We start from the raw sequence: 21,149 nt of genomic DNA, 5'->3' as shown, positions 1-21,149 counted from the left end.
GGGATTTTAAATGTGAGACTTTTATACTGAAAGGGAATATGATACTTGTCAATCTGGCTTCTCCTTCTCTTCAAAAGCACAATAGGATTTTAAAGTGGCCTCTCGGTCCTCCAGAGATAGCATGAGACTGACTCTTATCTCTTTGACAATTCATTTCTCTCCCTTTTAGTTTCTTACACAAGTCCGTTTGTGAGCTTCACTGTCAATGGGGAAGTTTCACAGTTCAGTGCAAGGAGCAACAGAGGCCTGAGTAGTCAGAATGAAAGTGTTTTTGCCTTTTCTTGACCTTTAAAATAGTTATGATCTAATTTAGGAAAGTCCTATAGACTGTGTCTAGGAACTGATTTATGGTTTGTTTTCCCCCTTATCAACAGGGGATATGGTGCACGATCCACAGTGGTGGATGCCGGAAACTAGGTGTCGTACTGAACTGTGTGTGTGAGTATGTGTGTGAGTGTGATGGTTTCTCCTATACTGACATACACATACACCTGTGATAACATTTATAAGTCAGACAGTAGTGATGGACAACTGATGATAAAGACAGCAACTTGAACAGTACACTCCAGGGGCTGGGGCTGGGGCTCAAGAGGGAGAGCGCTCACCTAGCATGAGGCGCTGGGTTCGATCCTCAGCACCACATACAAATAAAATAAAGATAATGTGTTCCCCTCAAAACACTAAAAAATAAATATTAAAAAACAAAAACAAAACAAAAAACAGTACACTTCAGTAAAGTTATGTCAATGTAGCGTCTCTTTCTCTTTCTCATGATACCTGTTGTTTGTACTGACCCTGACTGTGGTTGACCTCAGGTGAATAAGACTGTGGAAAGTGAAACTGTGGATTGGAGGTGAGGGCTGGGCTACTGTATTTTTCATACTTTATGTTCGATTTCTCTGCCCCAAATGTGGTCATGGCGGGGTGAGTAGGACATAGCAACAGTCTGTCTTCTCCTGTCCCTCATTAAAGACAAACAAAAAATATTTATTCCCATGTGGTTTTGTTACTAGAGAGATTTTAAAACAAGTAATGATGAGAGGAAGCTATTTAAAATCAAGTCAGTACGTCCCAGACTCAGTCTCATTACAGGACTCTCCTGTGTTGTGAAGAGACGCCCAGGAAAATCCCTTCAAATCAAATGGGAAAATATCTCCCCTCTAGGAGAGCCGTGAGGCCGCGGAGTGATTGAACCTGCAGGCTCATCTAAGCGCTATTGCCCGGGGTGCGTCCAGCTGTCAAAGCACTTCTTGTTCTGGGATTTTGTAGGGGCTTTCTTCTTCCTGTCTTTCAGGGGAAACATTCCCAGATTCTTCGGGCCAGTGAAGAGTTTAGATTCTTTTCTGAAGTTCCAATGCAAAGCTTTGGGCCTGACCTTTCAGAACGGTGCTGAGGGCCTGTGTTCCTAGAGATTTTTGATTTTGAGCCAGAGCTAGCTTCTGTGCATCTGTCCCCTTAGCCAGCAAAGCTGTGTGAGAGCCTCATGTATCTGCTAGTTTTTGTTTCTCCTTTGGTCTCCTGAGTCACCAGACAAGGGGGTCAGAGGGTTCCAGCAGAAGCCCTTGGTGGTAGCAGGCCCAGGAGGTAGAGAGCAGTGGGTAAGAAGACTCAGGCTTGGGCTGGGGATGTGGCTCAAGCGGTAGCGTGCTCGTCTGGCATGTGTGCGGCCCGGGTTCGATCTTCAGCACCACATACAAACAACGATGTTGTGTCCGCCAAAAACTGAAAAATAAATATTAAAATTCTCTCTCCTCCCTCCCTCCCTCCCTCCCTCCCTCTCTCTCTCTTTCTCTCTTAAAAAAAAAAAAAAAGACTCAGGCTTGAGGATTTCCTTTTGGCCCAGAGGGAATACAGGGACCAGTGTACTTACCTGCCTGAAACAATCCAGAAGTGGGCAAATGTATGGAATCCTGGACGTTAGTCAATGAAGGACATGGTCCCTTGAGAGGCAGGCAGTTTTCCCTCTTGACCTTAAATACATGATACCTTTTGTAACACCACTTCTCCCGTTCTCCAGATACCAGCTGAGTATCCAGCAGTTTATTTTACTGTCCACCCAGAGTTACCACCAGAGTCCCCAAGTTAAAAGGACTCAGTCTGTAGATTGCCACAACCTCAGATGGCAAGTCCTGGGCCATCTGTTCTTGTGGCTAACAATCTGTGAAGCTTGGGTTTCCACAGCCCCTCTCCTTGTGTTTGATAATTTGTTGGAATGACTCACAAGACTCAGGAGGACAGGCAACATCTATTTAATGGGTCATTATGAAGAATTCAATTCAGAAAGCTTGGAGGACTGGCACCACTGATTTCAAGACTCAGGTAGCTCCTGTGTCGTAACAATGGGACAGTGGTACAAAGAGACACATAGGTCAGTAGAACAAAATACAGAGTCTAGAAATGGTCACAAGTAGTTTTTGAAGAAGTGTGAAGGCGAGTCAGTGGAACCAGTCTTTTCCATGATGGTGCTGGAGTAATGGGATCTCCAGATTTAAAAAATGAATTTGAGCCATGCTTTACCCCCTGTACAAAAATTAACTCAAAATGAACCAGAGGCCTAAAAGTAAAACCTAGAACTGAAACTTCTAGAAAGAGTCTTTGTGACATGGTGTTAGGCAAAGATTTCTTAGACCCAGCACCAAAAGTATGATCCATAAAGGACAAATTAGAGGGCTGGGATTGTGGCTCAGTGGCAGAGTACTTGCCTCACAAGTGTGAGGCACTGGATTCGATCCTCAGCACCATATGAAAATAAATAAATAGAAGTATTGTGTCCATCTACAACTAAAAAAAAAATGTAAAAAAAAGAACAAATAGGGGCTGGGGTGGTGGCTCAGCAGTACCGCACTTGCCTGGCATGTGGGAGGCACTGGGTTTGATTCTCAGCACCACATATAAATAAATGAAATAAACGTCTATCAACAACTAAAAAAAAAATTTAAAAAAGAACAAATAAGATTTTGATGTAAAAACTCATGTTCTTTAAAATATACTGTTTGGCGGATGAAAAGAGAAGCAAAATACTGGGAGAAAACCTTTACAAATTTTGTATTTGATAAATGACTTACATGCAGAAAATCTGGAGAACTCTCCAAACTCAGTAATAAAACATGCAACCCAATAAAAAATGGGCAGAGATTTGAAGAGACACTTCTAGTAAGTTATACAGGTGGCCTTTGAGCACATGAAAAGATGCTCAGCATTAGGCATCAGGGGGTGCAAACACAGAGGGAGACCCGGCTGTGCACCTGTGAGAGGGGTTGAAGTTGAATACTAAGAATTGGCAAGGATGCGGAAGAACTCAACTTTCCATATACCACTATGAGGAGTGTAAAATGTGTCAGCCATTTGGGGAAACAGACAGTTTCATATGCTCCAGCCATTCCTCTCTTAGGTATTTACTCAGAGAAATGAAGATACATGTCTGTGCAAAGTCTTTTTTATTTTTAATTTTTGGTACTGGGATTGAATCCAGGTGCAGTTAACCACTGAGCCACATCCCCACCCCCTTTTTATATTTTATATTTTATTTATAAAGGGTCTTGCTGAATTGCTTAGGTCCTTGCTAAGTTGCTGAGCCTGGCTTTGAACTCGCCATCCTCCTGTCTCAGCTTCTCAAGCTGCTGGGATTACAGGCATGCACCACTGCACTCAGCACATACACAGAAATATTCAGAATAGGTTTACTTGTAATGGCCCCAGAGAAACACTAATTGCCCATCAGTGGGTGAATAGATGACAGATTATGGTATGTACATACAATGGTGTGCTACTTAGCAATAAAAAGCTACATGGTACCGTGTGAAAGAATCCCAAAGTGGTTTTGCTAAGTGGAAGAAACCAGGAAAAAAAAAACGTATACCATATGAAACCCATTATGTATAATTCTAGGCAACGCATAAGGCTACAGAACAAAAAATAGTTCAGTGATTGCCTGGGATGGTGTAAGGGAGGGTGGAGGGAGGTGGGAGAGAGGGGTTACAGAGAGGCCCAAGGAAATTTGGGTGGTGACAGATATGTGTTATCTTGACTGTGGTGTGGTTTCATGTATATATGTCAGACTTTATTGTACATTTTAAATGTGGACAGTTTATTTTGTGTCAGTTGTACCTCAACAAAACCGAAAAATCTGAGCTTAAACTCAGTCTGCTACTTGGTGTCTGTATAGTGTTGGTCAAGTCCCCAACTGTAAAGCAGACAGGAACTGTCACTGGCTAGTTATGCTGTGGACAGCACTGACTGATAGAAATATAATGTGAGCCACGTATGTAAGTTTCCAGTAGAAAGAAACAGGTGAAATGAATTTCCAAAAGAATACCATTTCTATATATTATCAACATAAAAGGTTACTGGTGAATTATTTCACATTTTAAAAATATGTCTTTGGAATCCAGTGTGTATTTTATACTTCAGATCATGTCTGAATTTAGATAGGGCACATTTTAAGTGCTCAGTAGCCACATGGGATAATTCTAGAATGTCAAGCCCTATGCTGTCTGCATGGGACTCCAGGAGGACAGGTGACTTATCAGGAAATGGCTTTGTGCAGGCCCTGACCCAGGCCACCTGCAAGAAGCACCTTCCTGAAGTCTGCTCAGAAGAGAGCCAGTAGGTACAGTAGTTACCGGAAGTGCCTTCTGTTCTGTTTTCTAAGAATAAGAGACACGGAGAGCCTGGACTCTGGGGCCTTCCCAGGGGCCAAAGCCCCTCGGGGAGCAGGTGCTCAGGCCTGCCCATTCTGTGGTAGAATGTCCCTGCAGTGAGCTGTGTGGTGTATCCCTGTGTGGGGTTTGAGTGTGCCCTCAAGCCTGAGCCCCACTCTTGATTGGAGTCTCTACTCCGTTTATCACGTGTGTTTACTGAGGGGCAGAGGCACAAAGTCACCACAACCCACAACTGGTAACATTTCCCTCCGAGTTATTTGCCTTAAGATGTCTGGGAGCTCATCTTCCTGTTCTTTGATAGAACAGCTTGGGCAGCCAGAATTTTGTGGTGGGCATCATCAGGTCCAGTTCCCTCACCTTGCAAACCAGGAAGCAGAAATTCTCAGGGTTTGGTGTGCCAGCCAGTTGGTTCACAGGTGCCAGGCTTACCACAAGTGTTGCTTCCTGCCTCCTGGTCCAGTTCTTGGGGGGCCCCCTTGCCTGATCCCTGGTGTGCTCCTCAGCTTAGGTTTGTCTGACGCTTCCTCCTGATTAGATTCAGGCTTTGCCTTAGGAGTCTGCAGAATGGTGTGCTCTCCCTGCCTGGGGCGCGATGCTGAGGAGGATGTGCCTGCCAGGGTCCTCCACTGCAAAGCTCTTTCTCTGGGGGTCAGTGTTTTGCAGGATGGTATTTTGAGACAAGGTCAAGTATTCCATTCCCAACTTGACCCACTAGTTTTAGCATCTGTCGGTATTTCTTCCTTTTAAGACGTGTTGCCACCTGCTGTGAGGTGCCTGTCCATATTCTCCAGCCCTAATGTTTTGTGACTGGTTTTGCTATATTGTTACATTTCATGTTAATTTTAGTGACTTTTTTGAATTATCTAGTGTTCTAAAGACAATAGGTACCATATCTAAAAGTTTAGATTAAAAAAATTAGGATCTGGAATTTTTCCATTGAGTGTAATAAGTTTGGACAAACCCAGCCACCTGAAGTGCATGTGCACAAGAGTAGGTCGGTGAGGACAGTGTCACCGGAACATGGATGTCTGCAGATCTTTCTGGTCTCTGTGGGATCTTCCATCTGCTCCGCCCAGGCCACAGATGCTCACTCCCCTGCCTGCGTTGGCTCCAGTGTCCTCACGTGATTTTAGGCCTGTGAGCGTCATCAGGCTGTCTGTGGTCGTGGTGGTGACAGTGCTGGTGACGTGCAGTTTACCGGGTCTGCCATCACATTTATAAGTACCTTCTCTTCCCAAGAAAGACTCAGTCATGATTAGAAGCTCTGTCCAAATAAAACCACCTTGTGTTTCACGATTCCATCGTTCATTTCCCCCTTTGGCCACGAGGAACACAGCTCGCTACCGTCAGTGCCAGCTGCTTCTCTAGTTAATCGGGATCAAATCCAGGACCACAACTGAAAAGTGGCAAAAAATGAGCATGAAGAGTGACATCTGTGACTTGAATTTTTTAAATGCCCAATTTACAGCAGGCAGTCGTTACGTGTTGAGACGGGATCCTTTGGGTCTAGGAAGCCCTGTAAGCATGGGAGATGGGGGGGGGTCCCATAACCCCAAGGCCCCGGTGACTTGGCTCTGCCAGCCCCACCACCTACAGGTCCCACATCTCCCACGTTCTGGGGATCAGGCCTTCAGCAATGGACCTTTGGGGGGCGTTCAAGACCCAAGCATGGGACTCGGTTGGTGAGCACGTCAGACCTGTGGCTGTGCCCGGGTGTTCTCCAGGTCAGGGTGACCAAGACAGCAGCCCAGCCTCAGAGCCCTCGTCGCAGAGAGCAGAGTGGGCGGAGGGTGAGGGCCCTGGAGAGCAGGGAGGGCGCGGGGTGGCCAGTGCTGGCAGAAGGCACTGGTGGTGCGGGGAGTGCGCCTGGGTGTGGCCGCAGGTGGGCCTCCTGTGGAGGTGCCCTGGGGAGTGCCTGGTGACCAGGAGCAGCCCTGCAGATCCAGGGAGACCCTGTACCCCGGAAGGACACATGCAGAGGGGCTGAGATGGGGGGGGGGAACCTCAGGCAAAAGTGACTAAAAGGTCAGTGTGGCAGTGGGAGACGGACCCTGTGAGGGAGCAGTTGGGGCAGGTCATGTGCAGGGCTCAGGGAGCCACTGTGGCTTGCAGGAGGGATGCTGGCATCTGTCTCTGCTTAGGCTGCCTGCGGAGGACAGATGGAGGGGACACCCAGAGACCAGAGGAGGCTGTTGCACACTTTGGGCTCAAGGTGGGGACTCAGAAGAGGGCTGGCATGGAAGTGGGAGGCTGGCGCCATCTCTCCGACAGGGCCACACAGCTGCACTCGCAGGTCACTGCCCCTCCTGGGAACGGGCCTGAACTGGGTCCTGCACGTAGACGGTGATTGAAGACAAGCAGAGGCCACCATCCTGAGCCTTCTCCAGCGGGGAGCCAGCGCACTCCTGTGTTTCAGTGGTGACATGGTCAGGCGGCAGATCGGGAAGGCCTCCTAAGGGAAGCAAGGCTTTGGGCTGCTCTGACGCTGGAGGCAGGTGGGTGACCAGTGGCCATCCTGTGGGACTGGTTAGGGGTGGGCATTTGCCTTTGTCTGATGGTCCTAGGTTGGGAACAGGGAAACGGTGAGTTATTCATCCAGTTATTATCGGGGTTCTCGTGGGGCTCCCTGGACTGGTTGCTGGAGGTGGTGGTCTGACTCCCAGTGGTCTGGCCTGGGGTGGGGAGCTGGCCTCCCGGCAGGCACTGCAGCCATGGTGGGTTCCTAGGCTGGTGCTGCGGATCGTGGGTCAGAGTTCTGTTTCTATGTGATCTGGCCGTCTGCCTGTGTCAGTCCCTCCAGGGAATGAGCGCGGCCAGTCTGTCCTTTGAGGTGCTCACCTTTCCGCCTGAGAAACAGCCACGCTTGCCTGGGGGCCAGGGAGCTTCTCTGACCACCTCCGCTCCTCAGAGCAGGGCCCGCCCACACCAGGACTGGGAAGCTGGTGAGGCGGGGTACTGGAGTCTGGCCAGGGCATGGCTGGTTTGCCCTAGGGTGTTTCACATTTTCAAAAACTACTCGCTGTGTTAAAAACAACCAATCACCAGGTTTCCTAAAAGCCTCCTGGAGAACCTGGGGGCAGAGCAGCCCCGTCTTTTGGGTGGGATTTGTGGCCGCTTGCTGTGCTTCCTGTCTGGCGCAGTGACGGGGTTGTTAATTTCAGCAAGTTTGGCGCCACTGGGATCTGAGGAGGAGCCTCGCTGCTCTGCTTTCAGCTGTCGGGGCAGCCAGGAAGCTTCTGACCCTTCACCTATGGAGTCCTCTCATCAGCTCCTTGAAGACTCAGGGGTGGGCAGGGGCAGGGCATCACAGAAGGCGCCCAGGTGGGTTTACATTCAGAGACAGCAGGTATGTCCCTTCACCAGCCAAGCCAGGGGTGCTCTCCTAGGGGCCCTTAACCCAGGCCATCAGGATGCAGGAGCCCTGCTGCGTGCTGCACGAAGTTCATGCCCCCGCTGCAGCCGGCAGAGAGCGGACTTTCCTACTGAAATGAGCTCTTGATTTAATAATGGTCTGTGTGCTGGGCTCGGAGCTCAGAGCACTACCTCTGCAACAGGGCAGCCTGTAGGGTCCGCCCCTCCAGAGCTGTGGGCCTGAGCACAGCCACCTGGGCCCTGGTGCTCATCCTTCTCTCCTTTGACTGATTCCTGAGGGCTCAGAGTCAGCTTATGTGGCTGGTGGCACCAGGATTTTTTTTTTTTTTAAGTATGTACTGTAGAGAAAAGTAGAGAGAACAGTACCGAGAGCCCTGTCTCCACCTCCCAGTAAGAGCGATGGCTGACCTGCCCTCCTCTGTACCCCTGCGGCTCACACCCTGGAAGTGATTCACCATTTTGCAGGAATTCCGGCATCATTGCTCATCTAAGTAAGATATTTTTTTAATGAGGGCCCAAGTCTTTGTCATTGCATTAAACCAGTGGCCAGTCATCTGGTCAGGACTGTTACTTTGTGGCCTTGTGATCTTGGGTGAGTTCTTCACCTCTCTGACACTTGTCCCCCCACCTGCCACACAGGAAGTGGCCTTCCCTCCAGCCCTGCCCCCTATCACTGTGCACTAGCTGTGCTCTAAAAGTGCCAGTGGGTGGGCCCAGAGTGCCCCTGCCAGCCTCTCTTCGAAGTCAGGGCTCTGCGTCTTGGGGCCAGTTCTGCCCAGTACCTGAGTCCCGTGTAGGATCTGGCTTGCTCCATCCTTAGTGTGGAACTCAGCAGGGCCACCTGCCTGTCCAGTCAGACGAGAGGGCTGTCACAGCACCAAGTTGGCCTGCACGCCGTTCGGGCCCCTGGGGCTTATTATTTGCTCTTATTTTCTCTGCCTAAAAATAGCATTTTCCATTTTGGTGCCTGGTTGAGAACAGAGCCATTTTGGGGTCAGAGGTTAGGCCAGCTGGCCTCCTGATGCCTGCTCGAGTGGACGGCGAGCCCTAGGGAAGCAGGGCCCTGTTTTAACAAGTGGTTCACTGGTAATGTTAAAGTAAGGTTTAATTTTAAAAGAAAAGGAGAAAATATGTTCATAGCCAGAAAAAGCAGTGTCTCGGAGTGAGCGGAGCCGGTGCCCCTCCTGAAGAGCGCTGCTGGCACCACCCATCAGCTTCCTGGACCCTGCGTTCACTGCCCACTGCCAGGCATTTCCTGGTCAGGCCAGTACCGCTGTCCTCTGCTGGTGTGTGCTGACCACACGAGGGTGCCGCAGTCTTGGCTGGGCACAAGATCACGAGCCACTCACAGCTTTGTAGATTCAAACAGCAATTCTTTATTCCCGAACTTACACCGGCCTCTACACACGTTCTGGGGAAATCCCAGTTCTGCCGCCGCCCAATTCACCTACTGCACGAGGCTTTCTTTTTTCCAATTACTTTCTGAATCTCCTGAGAACTCAACGGGGGGCTCAGGTAGCAGGAACGCCCTATTTCAAGCAGCAATAATCTTCAACCTCCAACTTCCCTAAAACCCATATTGTCTTAAACTGGGAACGCCTTAAACCTAAGGACCGGGATACTTCCTCAAACCTGATCAGCTCTAAACCCGGATCCGCCCTGGTCCTTGAGCAAGGTCACCTTACATGCAATGTCAACAGCGAAATTCCAAGGCAAGTCCATTTAACATGGGGTACGCTGGCAAGGAAATTTTGATGCGTCATTCCTACTTGGCAATGGCCCTCAGCACGAGGGTCTGACCCAGGGCTCCAGGCTGGACCCAGGGAAGAGGACGTCACAGGGCTTGGTTTCTGGCAAGTCTCCCATCAAGTGCTGCCTCCTCCTTCCGAAGCCCTCGGGTGTCTGACCTCGATGCTCCCCCGCCTTTCCGTCTCCCAGCTGGAGTTATAGGAACCAGCTGGTGAAAAGCCCAGCTAATGAGTAACACCTGGCCCGCGGCGAGGCAGGGCACGTCCTGTGCTGCAGGCCTGCCCGCTCCAGCCTGGTGCTGCTGCCCTCCAGGTGGTACCCCAGCCGCACAGACCCCGTGCTTGGCTCCGGCGCAGTGCTGGCTGCCCTAGTTTGGGTGTCTGCTCCCTGAGAAGAGAGACACAGTGCTCTTCTCTCCTCAGCTGGACCTGCAGGACGCTAGGTATTTTGGTACCTCCTGAAGCCTGGGTGTGTGTGCACTTGTGTGTGTGTGCACTTTTGTGTGTGTATTTTGATTTGGGATTCTGAAGAGAGGAGCAGTGTTACTAATTAATTCTCTTAAATCCCTCAAAGTGGCGTTTCTAGGACTGGAAGCAGTTGCCCCAGTCATGTGACGTTGTCTTTGTCTCGTGCGCTTGACATCTCCGTGGACTCATAGGATATCAGGGCCAGATGTCGTTAGCCCTGTGTGTCCTTGCAGATCTGAACCCTGTAGCTTCTCCACCAAGGCCTCCAGGGACAAGGAAGCAGTGGGGGCCAAGCAGGGGACATTGGCTGGTCTAGAGACTGGAGGTTGGGCAGTGCTGACCTGGTGTGGCCTTGACATTTGTGGGCATGCCAGGGATCTTGCTCACAGCAAGAGACCCCAATTCTAGCCAACTTAGAAAGGAATTTGCTGGGGAGGCTATTGGGCAAAGGACGTAGGGCTGATTGGCACCTGGGTGACAGGCTGAGGATGGACAGGAAGCATAGTGACATCTCTTTCCTCTCTAGCTTTTAGGCTGGAAGCAGCTCCAGGCAGCACTTTGTCCCTTGCTCAGGGTGACCTCGTTCGGAGCCCACTCCTGGCTGATGCTGGCTCTGCACTTCTCAGCTCCAGCTTTCTGAGACCCAGGTGTGGGCGCTGGGGATTGCTCTCCCAGCCCACAGGTGGGGGAGAGTTCAAAACAAACCCAAGAAAAGCAGCCGGGTTTGTTAGGGCGGGAGCTGGCTGTCAGGCACCTGGATACTGACCACCATGGGGGACACTGACACGGGGGACCTGGAGTGCCTGTGATGAGAAGGTGCTTGCCACCAGGGGAGGGCAGAGCTGGTTTGGGCAGGAAGGCCCTGGACAGGAGGAGGCTGAGGATTGGGAGGTTTGGGTTGGGGTTCAGGGAAGAGGTTTAGACCCAGTTGAGGTTGGAGGTAGTGAGTTTGTGGCCTTCAAAGGTGACACGGGAGAGACTTTTCCAGGGCCCACAGAGGGAGGGCAAGACCAGGCTGTGCCACGGCTCTGCACGGGCTGCCAGGGTCGCCACCAGAAAGCCATCCAGGTGAGGGGCTGGGGGCTGCGTGGAGGAGCTCATGCCTGGGCGGGGTTAAGGGGCAGTGTGGGGCACCAGGGCCTCTTTGAAGAGCCTCCACGGGTCACCAGCTGAGGAGGACACGGTGGGCTGCGGCTCTGGCGTGGAAGGAGGGGCTGGAGCTGGAGGAAGGGGGCCTTTGTGCTGCTGCGGGTCTTGTGCAGGGCCCAGCCCGGAGCTGCCATTTCTTCTCTCTCTAATGAAGACGCAGTAACAACTTTCATGCGGCAGACCTGGGGCTGGTCGTGAGCCAGAGGCGGAGAGCAGGGGCGAGGCCTGCGGCTCCTCTGCACGCAGACGCCGAAAGCCCAGTGCCTTAGGTGCCTCTGATCTGCCCACGGAGCACACGTTTCTGCCCGACACCCCGGAGGGACCTCTTGGGTGGAAAATGTGAATTGCCACTCAGGATTTGCCACTGTGTCATACTGGGTGGACACGGGTGCTCCCTGCCTTGTGTCCAGTCTAGGTGGGTTGTGAACGCCTGGCTGCCTCCCTCCTGAGTTTCCAGAGCTGGGCGCTCTGTGGCCTTCTGCTCACCGAGGGGTGGAAGCTGTGTGGAAGGCTGCTCCAAGGAATGGCTGGGCACTGTGACCTGGACAGAAGAGCCACTTCCTGGACAAAGAGCCATTTGCATGGCTTGTGATGAGGAGCAGGAATGGGCGCTGGAGGGGAGGGCAGCCCAAAGGAAGGAGCCAGAAAGCAAGGCGTGCAAGGGAGGCGGGAGGTGTGGCATGTGCCTCTGTCCCAGCAGTGTCCAGCTGTGGGGCCAGGGGGTGTCCTCATGCTTCCTGCTCAACTTTGCCACATCCATGTCCCACCTGTTTATTACTATCACCTTGAAAACAAAAAACAGCGAAACAAAATCAAGGCTTATCAACTGTGCTGGGTGGGGCAGGTGAACTCCGGTTGGGAGCTGCAGTCCTAGACTGTGGGGAGCCGCAGTCGGCTCGTGCTGGGGCGTCTGGACCTGGGCTGGTCCACTCCTCTACACAGCAGCACCCTCTGCTACCAACATGGTCTTTTATTTTTTAAACTTAATTCACTTTAGGTACATAGGTAGCTCAGAGACCCCTTCTCTCTGTAAGTAGCCAGATACGGACAGCGCTCAGGGTCCCTGTGAGGACCCCCATCGCAGACCCTCCCCCATGGAGGCCCAGTCATGGCTGCCCGCAGCTGCTGTGTTGGCGGTCCCTGTTGTGGCGGGAATGGGAGACGTCTGCTTTGTCCTGCGGTTGTTTTCAGAGGATCTTTTCCACACAGATCTTTTTAAATGGCTTTAATACATGAAAACAGTAACGCATTCAGTAATGTGCCCAGTGTAAGAGGGAGCCCTGCGCCAAGGGGGACTCCACGACAGAGCTGGCCAGCCCCCTCCTCTGCTGCGTCTTAAAGCGGCCTTCTGCCTGCAAGAGGAAGGGCATCTGTCCCGTGGCCCTCCGCAGCCTCCCTGTCCTTCCTCTCCAGCTGATGGATGTCCATCCCCCTCATACTGGGTGCTGGAGACCCCCTTCTCAGGCGCGTGGGCCCCGCTGGCTCTTGCTCCTGCAGGCAGAGGAGTGGGCACGTCAGGGCTGGGTCCAGACTCTCTGCGCTCACTGCTGGCTCTGCGGGCCTGGTGGTGTGACTCTGGACTCGTGTCTCCATCTCAGCCTCGTCACCTGTACTCAGGAGGTGCCAAGGCCTACCTGGAAGGGCTAGTGGGACCCATCGGTCACTGCATATGAGAGACGCCTAGAACAGGCACCCATGTGAGCCTTCTCCTCACTTGGCAGCTGCTCTTTACAGTTGCACCCCAGGACGCAGCTCGGGCCCGGCCTGCAAGTGCTCTATGCATGTTTGGATGTTGAAGGAGGGGACAAAGGGATAAGGAGGTGCCTACCATGCGTGTGAGAATGTGCAGCGACACAGGCTTTGTGTGGGGACACGGTGACGATCTGAACACGATGCTGTGTGCAGTGGGAGCTCACTGCAGGCTCTGCACACACTGAGCGATGTCTTGAAGGTGTGCATTGGGGACAGTAATCGGGATCAGGGGACTGTGAGGGGATCACAGCTGTTGGCCGTGAGCAGAGACAGGAAGACCCCAGCAGTTTCGGAGGTCTCAGATACCAACTCCAGGCCCTTCTGCCTCCCTGCAGCCACCGTCCAGCCTCTGCTTATCTGAATACTCCAGGAAGACCGAAACCGCAAGGTGTGGGCGTCCACCCCGTAGGGCGGGGCCTACGCTCTTGTCTGCTGGGCCGCCTGTGTGTTCAGGTGCCATGGAATGGCGGAGACGGGCCACACATTTTGATGAAGCCCTCCACCTCTTGCGTGTTGATTCCCAGGCAGTGCCACCGTCGAGAAGCTGGAGGACTTCATCAACAACATCAACAGTGTCTTGGAGTCCTTGTATATTGAGATCAAGAAAGGAGTCACTGAAGATGACGGGAGACCCATTTATGCCCTGGTAAGTGCAAGGCGGTGCCCTCTGGTGTCGCTGCGAGGAGCTGGAACAGCCGGCTGGACAGGCTGCTTCCCCTGGGCGGTGGAGAGCTCCCTGCTTGACGGGGCTCAGGGGGAGGGACGCGGGGAGAACTGACAGCACGTCGCCCCTCAGGTGATGGGCACAGCCTGATCATCGTGCTGACTTATTTTTTAGGTCAATCTTGCTACAACTTCGATTTCAAAAATGGCCACAGATTTTGCAGAGAATGAACTCGATCTGTTTAGGAAGGCTGTAAGTACAGAGGCTCTGTTGCCTGTGCTGCTCATGGGAAACTCCAACTCCACCTCTAGAAAGGGGACAACAGTCTTTGAGGGTCACTGGGGGGATGCCACAGGCCACCGCAGCTGCCTGGGAAGGAAGCGCTGGCCTGCATGAGCAGGGTCTCGCGGGAGTGACAAGTGCCGCCATCTGGGTGCTGTCCAGGGATGGCAGCACCTGCACCCAGGGGCTTGGTGGGGACTCTAGACCCCTGGTCCACTCACACTGACAAACCTGAATTTGCCTGGTAACCAGGTGCCCACGGAGCCACCTGCCCAGCCACACTTGAGAGGTGACATTCTCCAGGCCGTGGAGCTGCTGGCTCAGCCCTCTAGTCACACGCCTGGCTGGGCACCTGGCTGAGACAGTGGTTCTCAGCCTTGAACCATGGCGGTCACCGGGGAGGTGAACAAGGCCACAATCACCTCCCTCCAGCTCTGTGGAGTCCGACTCTCTGAGGATGGGGCCTGGAGCCAGTCCTTTACAGACCTGGGGGGCTGCGTGGGGTGGGGAGTTGCCAGCAGCCATGGTTGAGAGCCAGGCTCTAGGATGAGAGGCACACAGCTGCGTGCGTGGGAAGCCACTTTCCTGTTGGCTTCTGTCCTGCTGTGTGCTTGCCCGGCCCTGAGTCCAGGTGGCCACTGGGCTCCTGCGTGGCCTCTCGCCCTGGCCAGCTGTGGCCCGCTTTCCTGCCTTTCCTGCCCACACACCTTTAGTGAGGAGAGGCACTGCCCCATCCAGCACTCCTCCTTTCCTGCCTTTTCTCCTTCAGGGAGGTGGGTGGGGCGTGAGAAGGAGGCGACCCTCCTGGGTTTCTGGACACGGAGATCATTGATTTGGGATGGTTACAGGAGTGGCCCTGAGTCCGCAGGACTGGACCTGCTTCTGGCTTTGGATATTATGGAATTGCCTTCCTGAGGGCTGTGTGCAGGTGGCAGGGACGGAGCGGTTGTCCTTCCAGAACTGAGAGTTGTTCTTCCAATTGAATCGGTGACTGAGGTGCCTGGCTCTCTTCCAGCTGGAGCTGATTATTGACTCGGAAACTGGTTTTGCATCTTCTACAAACATCTTGAACCTGGTTGATCAACTGAAAGGCAAGAAGATGAGGAAGAAGGAGGCGGAGCACGTGCTGCAGAAGTTTGTGCAGAGCAAGTGGCTGATCGAGGTACTGCCCGTGGCCTCCACCTGGGAACTTTCTACACTAAATGATGGTTTTTTCTTTAAAACCATATTTGTGTCCAGCTGATGTCTGTTGAGCCTGGCCCTTTTGGGTCCCTTGTTGCTCTAATGCCCTCGGGGGCCCTGTGGGAGGGACTTGGACCCCTCATGTTCTCTTGATGCCACAGCCAGAAGTGCTGGAGCTGGGAACTGCACCCAGGGTTTGGGATCCAGGGTTCATTTGAGTTTCTGGTCCACGGACAGGGAAGTGGATAGGTCAGCGGGGACAGTGAGGTGGGTAGGTCAGGGACAGTGAGGTGTGTAAGTCAGGGACAGTGAGGTGGGTAGGTCAGCGGGGACAGTGAGGTGGGTAGGTCAGGGACAGTGAGGTGTGTAAGTCAGGGACACTGAGGTGGGTAGGTCAGCAGGTGTGAGCACAGTTGTGGCGTCTGACCTGAGCCTGACCTCTGGTCCAGGTGACTTACTTTACCACTTGTGACTGGGTGTGGTACAGTCCCCTCCTGGGGGGACAGGAGCGAGGCTTAAGCAGGAACAACGAGAAGGAGGGGCAAGAGTAAAGGGCGTGGCGGTGGGAGCAGGTGCAGGGTCCTGTTAGTGTCATCGTTGGCGTGTGCAGGCTCTTGGTGCTTTTATTGAAGCCGGTGGCTCTGAAGGAGCGGAGAGGAAGTGTGGGCATGCTTTTGGAGGTGACTGGACACCTGGGAGAGGATGAGTCTGGTAATGAGGCCCCCTGGGGAGAGCTTGCCCACGTGTCACTTTTTCTAGGAAGGCAGCACCGTTTCCCAGGTCACCTGAGGGGCTCAGTGGCCAGTTGCCACAGCTCTGCCATGCATGGCCTGCCCCGCGTCTGGGGGGCTGAGCCCACGCAGACCCCGCTTCCTGTCTGGTGGGAACTGTGGCTGGAGGCTGCTGTGGCCTCCGCAGTCCTCCAGTTCCTTCCCACAAAGCCGCCTGTCCCGTCCGAGTGCCTCACTTCTTCGTGGGGAGTGGCCACCCTCCCAGTCTGAGCTGATTCCATCTCTCTGGTGCCTCTGGAGAACAGGGCAGGGGAGGCCCCAGGGGCCGAGGGCAGGGCTTAGAGTTCCTGGAGAGTGTCTGGGTCTGCTGAGCACATCTGTGCATGGCCCCAAGAGTCCTGCTGCCCCTACAGGCTCATGAGCTCAGTGCTCGCGGCTGCAGCTCTGAGCTGGTTGCGCTGGCACCCTGCCAACAGCAGCCGTGTTCAGGCCTGGCCTGGCGGGTGCAGTGCTGTGTCACAGTGGTCCTTCCTCTCTGGGTGGATTTGGCAATCGGAGATTGTCATGGCTGGCTGGCTTGTGACCAGCAGTTGTATCTGGTGCGGTTTCTTTTCTGGTCAAGCACTGTAGGGGCAGGGCTGGGCGTCCTTGTTCCTGCCACTGCAGAATGCACTGCAGACGCTCAGGAACTGCTGAGTGGGCGAGGGGACAGGTGGTGAAGTTCCAGAGGCACAGAGTTGTTTAAAATTCACAAACCTGGTAGGCAGGTGCCCGCTCGCTGTGTGCAATTCTGCCCTGGCCTGGCCTGTCGCCTGGCAGCCTGCGGGCGGGAGCAGAGGCGTTGGGGCCGCACTCTGGACCGGGCTCCTGCCCTTCCTGTGCCTTCCCCCGTTGAGTGGAGGTGGCTCCAAGCTGGGGCGGGCAGGCGGGGAGTTCTGTGAGCTTCCAGGTGGGGCCTTGGCCCCGATGCCCCCCCAGCCCTGGCACCCTCCTGGCATCTCAGCTCCTTCTTGTCAACCTGGCACTGGACAGTCCAGGTGGGGCTCTGCTTGTTCACCGTCTGGCCTGCAAAGAAAGCTCCAGACCGACCCGGGGATGGATGGGCTTGTAAGGGACCCTCCAGGTTCCTCTGCTGCCTCTGGGCCTGTGCTCTCACTTGGATGGCCTGGCCAGGGGCCTGGGGTTCTGTGGGGACAGCTGAGGGGCCTTCATGGGGCTACATTGGTCAGAGGGACCACGCTTCACAGCCTGATCCTCAGCCTCAGAACTGGGACTCCCCCCAGGAGTGGCCTGGCCGGCGCTGGCTGGAGTCCTCCTGTGGGGGCGTCTCTCCAGGGACACTTTATCTTTGGTGACGGGAGGCTCTGTCCAGTGCCAGGAGAGTGCTGTCCTGTGTGGAGGCCGCAGCAGCCGGGCGGTTGAGCAGGCATCTGGAGCAGGGGGAGCCCTGGGAGGAGGCCCTGGGGGTGAGCTTGGCCCATGGACCGGCTGCGTCTCTGAGCCCCCGGAGCCCCCTATCTTGAGGTGTTCTGAGGCCAGGGAGGTCACTTGGAGTTCGGTCTTCTCTGGAGGGTTGGGGTAACCCCATTACCCCCCCTGACTGGCCCCCTGGCACTGCGGGGAGGCATGAGGAGGTGGCGCTGGTTCGCCACATCGTGGCTCCGAGTTAGGCTTCAGCTCCTGTCCGGGGCCTCGGGCGAGGCTCCTGGGGTCCAGGTGAGGTTCACTTAACCTTCTGCAGGTGTTCCTCATCCCAACTTGGCTGTGGTCCTCAACATGGCCCCACCCAGGTGCCAGGTGCCAGGAGTGAGCAAAACCAGACTGGGCCATGGCGCTCAGGGGACTGTCTGGCGAGGACCCCAGAGACGCTCGCTGATTGCCTCACTGAAGTAGTGACAGGTGGAAGGGGGATAGGATTTCTCTGACAACTCTATCTGGAACTGGCCCTCAACTGAGGAGTGACACCAGTGCTGAAGTCGCTGCAGTTCCCTGTGGGGCGCCTTGCCAGCCTGTGCCAAGGCCCTGGGGTGGGGGGGGGTGGGCCTGTCTGAGCCTAAAGACTGGGGGACGGGCTCGGTAGGGACTGGGCTCTTCAGCCTGAGCATGGAGGGCAGCTCTGGGAGGCAGAGTAGGGCTGTTGCGGGGTGGACAGGGGCGCTGTGCCCCTCCAGGTGTGGGGGAGCTACTGACTGACCCCCAGGCCTCCTCAGTCACAGGCTCTTCTCTCCTCAAACACCCACCCGCAACGCCACCACCCTCTGCTGCCCCCTCCTGCCATCTGCAGCAGCCTGTCGCTGGGGCATAGGCCCTCCCTCAGGTTCTGCCCACCCAGGGCTGCCCTTGTGCTCAGGCTGAAGAGCCAGCTCCCTGCAACGCCCGCCCCGGCTTGCCTCGCCCCCCTGCAGGGCTTCCTCCACTTGGCCTCTTCCCCGTGCTGATGCTGAGCTGCCACACCTAGCTCTCCCGGGTCCTCGGGCTGTGCTATGTCATTGTGCCCAGGCGTGGGGCCCAGGCAGCCTGCCTTCTTTGGAGGTGCTGCCATTGTGCTTGGGGCCTGGATTCCTTCCAGCTGCATTTGTAAAGTGAACCCAGACGTCCCTGAAGTGGTCCTGCTTTCAGAGTGCGAGGCGGGTGCTGGTGTGAGGGTGGGGGCAGCAGGTGCTTGGCAGGGCTGGTCTGTGTCCATCCCGGGGAGACACGTCCCCCTGCCCGGCCCTGTCCTCCCCTGCCCAGCCCTGTCCTCCCCTGCCGGAGGCTGCCGAGACTCTTGTAACAGGGCTGCTGCGTGGATGGAGCAGTCGTGTCTGAGCATAGCAGCACGGGGACCACACTCCCATTGTCTTGTGGGTTCTTGGCCTCAGTTTGCCTTTCCTGTCCAAAAGGACACCGCTGACCCTGGCCGGCTGGGCTGGTGAAAAGCTGCTGTGGCCGCGGGTGTCTGACCTTGGTGTCTTCCTGGGCTGCAGGCTGTGGGCGGCAGAAGGACAGAGACACTGAGCCAGGCAGGCCCTGGCTGAGGTGGCCGCCACCCCCTCTGTCCCTGCAGAAAGAAGGGGAGTTCACGCTGCACGGCCGGGCCATCCTGGAGATGGAGCAGTACATCCGGGAGACGTACCCCGATGCCGTGAAGGTCTGCGACATCTGCCACAGCCTCCTCATCCAGGTACCAGCGGCTCCAGGCCCACCCCAGGCCCTCCTGTCCTCCTGCTGCCGGCTCTGGCACTGCTGGACCTCCTCCCACAGGAGTGCCCGGAGCTGAGGGAGGCCGCCTCCTGGACGGGGCGTGTTGGCCGTCTCTGCTGCCCGTGGGAACACAACTCCTCCCCCGTCCCTCGCTCTAGCCCAAGGGCTCCTGCTTAGGTTTCTTTCTCCAGAAAGGCCGTCATGATTCTTGGGTGACAGGTGCCTCTTGGCAGGCTTTTGGCAAATGTCTTTCTGTGTCAGCGTCGTTTTCTGAGTCGTCTGTTCCCGCTGTATGCGCTGCAGGGCTGTCCCGCCATGGAGCCGGGCTGGACGTCCGCGCTTCCTGCCCTCTCCTCCAGCATCGTTCTCAGTGCAGTCTGTGGTGCCGCCTGCTGTCTGTCCACGGCCCTGGGGACACTGCCAGAGCTCTGACTCCTGCGTGTCGTCTCTGGGACAGAGCATTCTTGTGTTTTGGACGCACATCGCCAATTTGCAGAGCTGAGGGGACAGGCCTCCCCTGCGGGGTCTGCGAGAGGAAGCCCAAGTGCCGCGGGCGGCCTGCAGGGACCTCAGCCCTCTGCCTGGGTGTATGTGCTGAGTTCCCCCGTGGAACCCCGGCAGGACTGGGGTTATTTTCAGTATTCTTTTGGGGCCTGGACGCTCAGACTGGACAGCCTGCTGGCCGTTCACGCGCAGCCTCCTGAGGTTGGTGAGACTGGAGGTCTGGGGGGCCTGGGCTCCATGGAGGCTGGCCTTCTGTTGCAGGGTCAGAGCTGTGAGACCTGCGGCATCAGGATGCACCTGCCTTGTGTGGCCAAGTATTTCCAGTCGATCTCTGAACCGCACTGTCCCCACTGTAATGACTACTGGCCCCATGAGATTCCAGGTTTGCAGCCCAGAGGGCCCGTACGGAGGGCTGGGCAGGCAGGGCTGACTTGGAGCTGTAGGCCTGGCACCGGGGGAGCCCTGGGAGGGCATGTGCAGGGCAGGGTGAGCAGTGGGCGGAGGCAGCAGGTGGAGGCCCCTGGGCACACGTGTCTCTGGGCCAGGCCTGCTGCCTGCAGCCACCTCAGGCAGGGATGTGACAGCAGTGTCTGCAGCTCCCCGAGGCAGTTGCTCTGTGAACGGGGCTAATGCCAGCCTGCCCCTGGGCAGGGGGAGGGACGCAGGGAAGTGCTTTGGAGAAACAGGCGGCGTCCTTAGCGTGGGAAGCGCAGAGTAGCCGCTGCTGGTGGTGACCGCAGCCAGCGTTGCCGTTCACCGTGCCTTCTGGTCTCTTCTGTGCACAGAGGTCTTCAACCCTGAGAAGGAGAGGGAAGCTGGCGTCTCCAAGTCCAACAAAAAGTCCCTGCGGTCCAGGCAGCATTAGCTGGCACGTCCTGCTGGAGGTCCCTTCGAGGCCCGGGTCAGTGGAGGGCATCAGCGTTTCCCCGGCTTCTCTGTTTTTTATGTTCGTTGGTGACAGGTTTGGAATAAAATTGTTCCCAGGAGTTGCTGCCGCCTTGCCTCGGTGCGTGGGTCCTGCATCCTGGCCTGTCCTCTCTCAGAGCTCACCTGCCCTGGGTTTGCATTCCAGCTGGTGAGGATGGCCGGCTTCCCCGCCTGGTGGCGCACTGTCCAGGGCCACCCCTGCCTGGCAGCTCTGTCCTTGCTCGGGTGGCTTTGCCTTCAGCCCCCGGCTTTGGCCAGTCACCCCTGCCGGACTGGCCAGCCCCTGGTCTGCACTTGAGTCTTGGCGACCCCGCTCCCCAGTTTGGACCCTCCTCTGACCTGGGGTGTGAGGCCTGCGGCCTGGCTGGACTCGCTCTTCCCCTAGGGCTCCTTTGTCCCCTCTTGGTGACTGGCAGTCTGCCCTTCCTGTGCTCTGAGTTGGCCCACATGCCCCCTCCTGCGTCCGGCCCCTCACCCCACCTCAGCAGCTGCTCTCCCCACCCGGCTCTGCTGGGGCCTGTGCTCC

The 21,149-nt window shown here is 55.4% G+C and overlaps 1 protein-coding gene across 2 annotated transcripts in view; it reads left to right on the top strand.

Annotated features, from left to right (window-relative positions):
• NSMCE1 (NSE1 homolog, SMC5-SMC6 complex component) overlaps positions 1 to 20,682 on the top strand; it is a 30,593-nt gene extending 9,911 nt beyond the window's left edge. For both annotated transcript variants that reach the window (XM_081298957.1, XM_081298958.1), the window contains 6 exons: positions 13,675 to 13,796; positions 13,989 to 14,066; positions 15,112 to 15,258; positions 19,056 to 19,172; positions 19,958 to 20,078; positions 20,482 to 20,682. In XM_081298957.1, the coding sequence (XP_081155083.1) occupies positions 13,675 to 13,796; positions 13,989 to 14,066; positions 15,112 to 15,258; positions 19,056 to 19,172; positions 19,958 to 20,078; positions 20,482 to 20,561 (665 nt within the window). In that variant the 3' untranslated portion in view covers positions 20,562 to 20,682. The remainder of the gene's footprint in view (positions 1 to 13,674; positions 13,797 to 13,988; positions 14,067 to 15,111; positions 15,259 to 19,055; positions 19,173 to 19,957; positions 20,079 to 20,481) is intronic.
• The last annotated feature ends 467 nt before the right edge of the window (positions 20,683 to 21,149 follow it).

This window comes from Spermophilus citellus, assembly GCF_964194105.1.
Source record: "Spermophilus citellus genome assembly, chromosome: 6".
Lineage (NCBI taxonomy): Eukaryota > Metazoa > Chordata > Mammalia > Rodentia > Sciuridae > Spermophilus > Spermophilus citellus.
The sequence above is the reverse complement of the archived record's forward strand: the minus strand, read 5'-3'. Positions and strand labels throughout refer to the sequence as shown.